Source organism: Danio rerio, chromosome 17 (assembly GCF_052040795.2).
Source record: "Danio rerio strain M-AB ecotype USA chromosome 17, GRCz13ab, whole genome shotgun sequence".
Taxonomy (NCBI): Eukaryota; Metazoa; Chordata; class Actinopteri; order Cypriniformes; family Danionidae; genus Danio; species Danio rerio.
Window position 1 is genome coordinate 23,212,551 of NC_141037.1, and position 8,790 is coordinate 23,221,340.

General features: G+C 35.5%; 1 protein-coding gene across 3 annotated transcripts; it reads right to left on the minus strand.

Annotated features, from left to right (window-relative positions):
* Positions 1 to 2,494: 2,494 nt before the first annotated feature.
* Positions 2,495 to 7,956, minus strand: cuzd1.1 (CUB and zona pellucida-like domains 1, tandem duplicate 1). Of its 3 annotated transcripts, NM_001441463.1 has the most exons (15): positions 7,870 to 7,933; positions 7,731 to 7,760; positions 7,588 to 7,632; positions 7,187 to 7,285; positions 7,015 to 7,053; positions 6,750 to 6,851; positions 6,556 to 6,618; positions 5,238 to 5,336; positions 4,976 to 5,008; positions 4,726 to 4,876; positions 4,265 to 4,476; positions 3,887 to 4,062; positions 3,356 to 3,747; positions 2,956 to 3,212; positions 2,495 to 2,673 (listed from the first exon to the last, which is right to left on the minus strand). In NM_001441463.1, exons 1-15 carry the CDS (start codon positions 7,910 to 7,912, stop codon positions 2,633 to 2,635), a joined length of 1,782 nt encoding a protein of 593 aa, NP_001428392.1. In that variant the 5' UTR covers positions 7,913 to 7,933; the 3' UTR covers positions 2,495 to 2,632. The 3 variants fall into 3 exon arrangements, with proteins under 3 accessions (NP_001428392.1, NP_001428393.1, XP_087144622.1); NM_001441464.1 differs by lacking the exon at positions 6,750 to 6,851; XM_087288496.1 differs by lacking the exons at positions 6,556 to 6,618; positions 6,750 to 6,851 and having other exon boundaries at positions 7,870 to 7,956.
* Between the last annotated feature and the right edge of the window lie 834 nt (positions 7,957 to 8,790).

Here is an 8,790-nt window from a genome sequence, read left to right on the forward strand (position 1 = left end):
ACTTCAACTGTATATTAATTTAATATCAAAAAATATTTCTATAAATATTAATAAAACTAATTTATTAAACAAAAGAGAGCAAGATGGCAATGTGAGTGCATTTATAATGTATTTAAGAATTATTAGAGGAGATTTCTAAATATATTTTAACTTAATTAAAGTGGTTTTGAACAGCACTGCCACATCATTATTTTTGCTGTATAAAATGTGTCAACTATTGTTTGCATTACCATTATTTGTATTGCAGTCTCTAAACACATTACTATCAAAAACTTTGTAAATACAACAGATGCGTTATTTCCACAGTTAGCATAGTTAGAGTATCCAGGATATTGATATGGCATTTGTCCACCCAGTGAAATAGGAATATACCTAATAATACTGTATAAATACAACAAAATCGTAGAATAATCATATTATGGTTATATGGTTTATAAACATATTTTTTTAACAAATACAAATTTAATTAAATTTTATGCATATAACAGACCACTTTACTTCAAACCATCTAGGTATTAAAATGATCTTTGTTTTTAATGTCACATTTGAATATTTTTGTCTTTTAAATTAATAATATTAATAATAATAATAATAATAATAATAATAATAATAATAATAATAATTTTATTTATATAGTGCCTTTCCATAACTCTAGGACACTTTACAAAGAATGCGACAATAGGAGATGGTACAAGCAAATAAAAAATACACATACAGGAAGTCAAATACAAAAGCAAGACCTAAGAGACAAATAAGCAGAGTGCAGGTGGATCAAATAAAGTGGTCAGTTTAGCAGACCAGAAGTGAAGCATTCACAAAATAAGTGAGTTTTAAGTAAGGATTTGAATTCAGAGATATTATTAGCAGAACGGAGTGAGCGTTGTAGAGAGTTCCAGAGTTTGGGTGCAATAACACTAAATGATCTGCCCCCCATTGAAGAGAGGCAGTACCGAGGGACAGCAAAAAGGCCAAAGTCAGAGAAGCGTAATGAGCGTGTTGGGGTGTAGGGGACAAGCATGTTGCAAAGATAAGAGGGAGCTAGGATATTTAGTTATTTAAAAGCAAGGAGGAGAATTTTAAATTTAATGCGGTATGCAACTATGAGATAATAGAGTTCATACAAGATTGGGGTTATATGAGCAGAACGTTTGGTATGAGTGAGTATTCTAGCCGCAGAGTTTTGAATATACTGTAATCTGGAGATGAGTATGGTTGTCAACCGAAGGAGAGCTTTTGCATTAAGTTTTTGTTTTGTTTGGGAAATCCACCAGCACAACACATTTGTTTTTTCGTTTTAAACAGCAGTGGGTCTGTCTATGTAGGCTGGCAGGTGTGGTGAACTTCTACTGAACCAGTGTGGTCTCAGTTTGGTCTTTTCACTTGACCACATGTCTACTTTCATAAAGTATTTATTGTATTTAGCTCAAGTGTTCAAGTGAACCTGGAGACTGCATGTTTAGAACTTTTTATTAACCAATGCAGCACTTAAATGCAAACAATCAATATACCAAAAAATAATTTGAATATAAAGTAAAAGATCATTTTCCATTAAGACCTTTTGTAGGGTGGCACGGTGGATCAGTGGTTAGCACTGTCGACTAGCAAGAAGATCACTTGTTCCAGTCCTGGCTGGGCAAATTAGAATTTCTGTGTGGAGTTTGTATGTTCTCCCCACGTGGGTTTCCTCCTTGTGCTCCGGTTTACCCCACAATCCAAAAACATGCACTATAGGTGAATTGGGTAAACTAAATTGGCCGTAGTGTGTGAGTGCTTGAATTTCAGAGTGTATGGATGTTTCCCATTACTGGGTTGAGGCTGGAAGGGCATGTGCTGCATAAAACATATGCTGGATAAGTTGGCGGTTTATCAGCAACCCCTGATAAATAAAGGACCAAGCTGAAGGAAAATGAGAGAATAAACGAATGACATTTTCTTCTCTAAACATATCAAAACGTAAAATTTGATTAGTAATATGCATTGCTAAGCACTTTATTGAAAGGACTTTTTCAGTATTTAGATGTTTTGGAGTACTTAGATTCCAGATTTTTGATTAGTTGCATCTCAGCTAAATATTCTCATATCCTAATAAAGAGCACACTAATGTAAATACCATGTATTTAGCTTACATTGATGTATACTGTAAATCTCAATTTAAAAAAAGAAGAAAATTTTGGTTTTGTGGTCCAGGGTCACATATGTGGTATTTAATGAAACTCAAGCCTAAATAGGAAAGACATCTTGACTTCTTGATATGCGACACATGTAACTTCTTGATCCTGAACACAATGAATGATGGGACACCGGGTCCCAAATACCAATTCACAGCAAAGCCATAATATATGTAGTAGATTTTTGAAAATCGCAGTGTAATATTTTTATTAAGGCTGATAAGATAATTATGCAAAATATTATAATTTTTATAGGTTCTATTTATAAGATTTTATTCACGCTTAAAATTTCTAAATTCATAAATCACAGAGACCAACGACAAAGATTGCAGTTTAGAAATGCTTTATTGAATTATAATAAGAAATTGCCTTAAGATTCATTTGCTGGGTGGTTAATAGGGATTAACATTAAAGATTATGTCATTGATTGAGAAGATGATCTGGGTCACTCCCTCTATTCCAGATCATTCCTTAGACTTCTCTGATTCCACACCATGTCTTCGTCCTTGACAAAGAAATACATTGAAAGTGATAAGTAAAAGGTTCAGACCTGAAAGTGTTTTCTCCTATAAATGTATGTCTTTATTTACCCCTTTATTAACCAATACCAATAAACCTAAATGAGGTTAAATGAGTATTTTTTTCCTACTATGCAAGTTAAATTATACTGTGTGATTACCAACATCCTTCTCCTCCAAGAAAGAAAGTCAGAGCGCTTTGGAGGTACTTGAGGGTGAGTAATTAGTGAATTTTATTATTTATTTAACTATAAAAGCATTAATTTTACCTGCACTCTGACCCCTGAGTTTAATCGGGCCCAACGTCACAGTACTGGAGTTGTAGGAGCTGCCAAGGGATCTCTTGCGCCGATATTGGCAACCTTTACGGCAGCGAGAGTTGTAATCATTGTCAGGGCAGATGATCACCTTACACTGCAGGTGCACATAGGCATGAGTCTGGAGGAACTTAAAAGCCCGGAAACTGAACTGAGCATATTGATCCACGCCATTGATATACGATTGAAATGTGCTGTCTCTGGGACATCTACAAAAACAAAAGAAGAGAAATTTAGTTTGAACAACAGTGAAACTTTATTAGTGCAAACTTGTACAACTTTTATTCCGGGATTCCCGTCACCTATGATAACATATTTGAGGGAGTAACATTTGAGAATGAACAAGACTCACCCATTACGCAGCAGGTCATAGGAATGATCTTTAAAGTCATTTGGATTTGGAGATGCTACGCAAGTCTCCAAGAAGAGATCCAGGCTTGCATCAAATCTGGTTAGCTTGACTTGAACAAACAGATCGTCATTCAGGAACACTTCATATGGAGAGTCGTAAATCTGCTGGTTGAACTTTCTGGAGGTGTAGAAGGCCATGCTGGCATTGAAGCGGCCCGTTCCTGTGATGTTGCCATTGGGGATTTCTTTGGCCTCGTAGAAGATCTGCACAATAGTGTCCGGCTCCATTCGGCAGCCCACACTCAGAAGAAACTCTGACTGACGAGTGATTACACCCGACTGAGAAGGAGATGCCCGCACATTGTTGGTGTAGGACACAAAACTGTTCATCATCTAAAGGGAAAGAGAGACGGAGAGTGGGTGATGTTGTGTGGCAAACACGGCTCTCAACAACGCACACATTTATCAAACTGAAAAAGCAAATTCAAGCATTAAAAGCTGATGAGAAGCTGTCGAGACACATAGATCACACCTTTTTGGCGGTTCCACATGTGTTGAGGGGGAATCTGAACACAACTTCAGTGCTGCTAATGTTTGGTCTGCAGAGACGGTCATCCACATAAAGGTCATTTCCACTAAATCCCAATGAGTTCAGATAAGACCTTCGAAGAACAATGACCATGTTGTCTGAGGAACAATCCACACGACCTGCAATACAGAGTTTAATTAACTTCAATGAAACTGAATTTAATCAAAGATGTTGCAATTTCTTACTTGTAAAGATGTAAGTAAGTTTCTTTTGTTAATCAAAAACTTCAATTCGGTCAGAAAAGAGTTGGAACACATGTGACAGCTGCTCATTGAAGACAGTATAAAAACATAAATTCTCACACAGGGCACCTTACTATACCTTGATCTGCAGTCAGAGAGCTGGTGAAATGGGCCTTGAACCCATGGCTGACACTAGTGTAGTCACTCCTGAAAACAACAGTCAAGTATCGTGAGGAAGAGTGAAATGCCTGATGTGTGGTCTCATTTGAGCAGACCTTTCCCAACTGTTGATGACCAGTGGAAGAGCCGTCATAAATGGTAATGTAGTCACAGTCACAGCAGCGCTCCAGTCTGAAAGAAACAGGCATAACTGATCCAAAAACAGACTTTTCACGCAGTCAAATACTAATGAAGCTTTTGGAATTAGTTCCACCTGCAGGTTGGTAGTGGTACTGCACAAATAAACATTAATTGCACTATTTCTACAGTACACAATATTTTAATAATACTTGATATATAATGTTAATATAGACTTATATATAATCTGAATTATAGTTCAAAGATTTTGTTTTTATCAACTTTTAGATGGCAAATGCTTACTGCACATCAGCAAATGTCAAGAAGATCCTCTGTCCTTGCTGAGCAGAAAGATACCACACACAGTAGGCATTGTCATGGTAATAGCTTGGGTAGTTTGGAGTGGAAAACATCCCAGCACCATACAGATGTCCTCCACACTTAGGGTGAGTAACTATAATACAAAGATATGTGTTTAATCTTAGGATAGAAGTGGTATGTTCATTTATTATTAGTGAATAGTGATTACAAAAAAAAAAACTACTTGCATTACCTGGATTATTTGTTGTGTATGATGGGCAATACCCTGAACACAAATAAGAAAAGTAAAACTAGTTAAGTAGAAACCAGAGGTGACATGTACAGTAAATGTATTTTGTGCTTTTAATAATAATAATGATAATAACAACAACAACAATAATAATAATAATAATAAAAAAATTAACAATATATATTGTTATTATAAATATATTATTTAATTAAATTTATGTTACACTGAGTTTTTAAGTTGCTGCATCTGTTTTTAAAGAACTTACAGTGATAGTCAGGGCAACAGTTGTTGTAATACCGACAGTCCAAGTTGCACGAGCAGCTGCTGAAGTTGTATCCACAATTATACATGCAGGAGGGAAAACCTTGTAAAGAGAAACAGGGGAATTAGCCTTTTGCTAAGATCAAAGATGCTGTCAGTGTGACAGACAGAAAAAAAGTAGGGAGGAACAGATTTATGTCAAATTTTACACATTTATGTCAATACTTGTGTGATGGAATCATTGTTGTGTCAGATATTGTTGTGTGTAGTTACTATACTCATTCGTTCATTCATTCATTCATTCATTCATTTTCTTTTTGGCTTAGTTTCTTTATTAATCTGGGGTCGCCACAGCAGAATGAACAGCCAACTTACCCAGCATATGTTTTAGGCAGTGGATGCCCATCCAGCAGCAACCCATCACTGGGAAACATCCATAGACACTCATTCACACACATACAGTACCCTACGGCTAATTTTAGCTTAACCAATTCACCTATACTGCATATCTTTGGACCTGTGTGGGAAACTGGAGCACACTGAGGAAACCCACGCCCACATGGGGAGAACATGCAAACTCCACACAGAAATGCCAAATGACCCAGCCGAAGCTCAAAGCAACCTTCTTGCTTTGAGGCGATCGAGCTACCCACTGTGACGCCCATGTTACTATACTCATACACAATTATCTATAGACTTATTACTGTCCTAAAGAACATTGCTGAATTCATCCAAACCATTTAATGGCATTAATCTCATTAGTGTCACTGAGGTTGTGTTCACACTTATAGTTCGATTCTCCTACTTTCATGGGTTGGGACCATCCACACTGTCAAACAATCAGTTAAGGACGTGCAAAGAGCTTATAAAATGGATCCACGTGAATCAAAACAGCACCAGGAATTCTAGTCACACACACACACACAAAATTGCTGCAAAGAAACACATAACTGATTTGCATGTCAAACCGTACTAGAAAACCGGAGCACCCGGAGAAAACCCACACAAACATGGGGAGAGCATACAAACTCCTTACAGAAATGCCAACTGACCCAGTTGGGGCTCTAATTAGTGACCTTCTTTCTGTGAGGTGATCGTGCTATCCACTGTGCCAACGTGTCGCTGTGGTCAGTGTTGCATTCATACAGTAAATGCTTTGAAAGAAGAGTGACTGCCTTTTAAGTGGTCTCAGTCTGGTTTTTGGTGCACAACAAGTTAGAATAACAACATTCAGACTTACAGTATTCAAATAAGTTTTACTCTAGCCGAAAATGTTGCCAAATGTGAACGCAGTCTTAAACTGAACTGAATTCGAGCAGCACCTGTTGTATCTGGCCAGTAAGTGTCTGGTTCTGCCGTTGAGTAAGTTGTTGCTGAGCAGTAGGCTGCGAAAAGAGAAGAGAATAAAGCAGGAGTAAAAGCAATAACACAACAAAAATCCATTTAATCACAGGAACTATAGTATGAACACTGCAGGGAAAAAATGTATTTAGTATTTTATCTGAAAGTATCTCACTGTCATAGTCAGGGCAACAATCCCTGTGGGTCTGGCAACTAGAATCACATCCGCAGAGAGGAAGTAATGCTCCACAGTTATTCTTGCAGGAATGTTCGCCAGCTATTAATTGTACACATAATTTGAAAGAACAAATTTGAGAAATGACTATAATAATTCCCATTTATTGTCATTATACAGTTAGGTCAGGGTATTGTCAACTAGTTGGCAACCAGAGGAGTTATTGTATCAGTTAGATGTACAAATAGGAAATTTGTAGGTGCACCTGTCGTGTCCGGCCATTCGGTGGTCATATAGCAATGATCTGTATAAAGGTAAGACATGAAGCTACATTAGATGAACATGAATTGCATGTATGGAATTACAAAAATGTGTGCAATACAATAGAGATTTGTGTCTAAAATCTATCTTATAGTTTCTGCTCGAGGAGAACTCACTGTCGTAGTCAGGGCAACAGTCGCCATAGGTGTGACAGTTGTAGCGGCATGAACAGCTGCCGAGGTTGTATCCACAGTTGTATCTGCAGGAGGGCAAAGCTAGAAGACAGGAAAATATATAATATCCACAATGCAATAAATGAATGTATGACTATATAAATCATTTATTTGTGAGAATCAGAAATTATGTATTGTATTGTAAATTCTATAATTGTATTGTTCTTCGTGGCTTGTCCCTTTTATTCTCACAGTTCTGTGATGACATAATAACTAGTAATGCTGTTAGTGTTCTGACACAATACAATTTATAAATGATCCTCACGTAATAGTAATTTAATTACCATTAAATGCTTAATATATTTTAAATATGAAACATAGATAGAAAGACAGATAGTACATACGTGTAGTGATTGTCTCGTCAGTGGAATACCACCAGTCATAGTCTGCTATAAAAAAAAAAGGTGAATTGATTATTCCATTTGTTAAAATATGCATATGCATAACTCCTGTGACAATATATAATATAAAATAATAATATGCTTACCTGTTGTCCAGTATGACTGAGCAGCATTTGCTGTAATGTGACAAAAACAAATGACTGTTAAATATGTCTTTTCGTGCATTGATGTATTTATATTATTATATTTATATATACCTTCATTGCCTATGAATAATATTCTTACCATAAAAGCCAATTAGAAGCAGAAGAATATTCAGAGCTTCCATCTTTCTCTTCTGACCAAGCTTGGCTTCACAATTTTAATCATCACTTATATACTCAAAATCACACTAAGAATTATTTCCTTATGACGCAATATCCTGGATCCTTTGCTGGGAATAGGTTGTGAAGTAGCATAAATCGTGTAAAAGTCGCAGCTGTATGTGGATGTATTTGTTGACACAGTTGTGTCAATTTAAATGGCCCAATGATCATAGATTACACTGCCAACAGTATAGGTTAATTAAACATTTGCACAAATTGTCTACTAAATTTTTGATAATAGTAAAATTCTACCCATTTATAAATATGACATTTGAATTCAGGAATGGAAATAAATATGCAGTTTTTGTAATTTAATTTTACTGAGTTCTTATCATTATACACATTAAAGCTGATATGAACAGAAGATAAATGCAATTCCTTTCAGACACTTTCTGAAGCACTAGCTGTGCTAAAGGTTTTTTTTTTTTTTTGCTTACACTATGGTCATTTAAAATGATAATAGAACAAATTGTAATTCTAATAGGCATTAGATGAATAGTTGTTTATATGTTATTTAAATAGAAACTTACGTTATATAAATGATTTTATGTTCTCATTTCTTTTTTTGCATAAAACTACTTGCATTTTTCGCTAAAGTTTATACACATATAGTTCATGCAAATACAGTTGCACACATACTAGAGAAACTACATGATCTTTTGTCTTAATTATGTTTTATTATTAAAAATGTTCTCATATTTAATTTTTCATTTAATGTTTTTAAACTTGGATTTTTACATTTATTTGTTTATTACTATTTATTTAAAATATTTAAATGCTTATAAAGTTTTGCAGCTAAAAGTATATATATGCACACACACACACACACACACACACACAC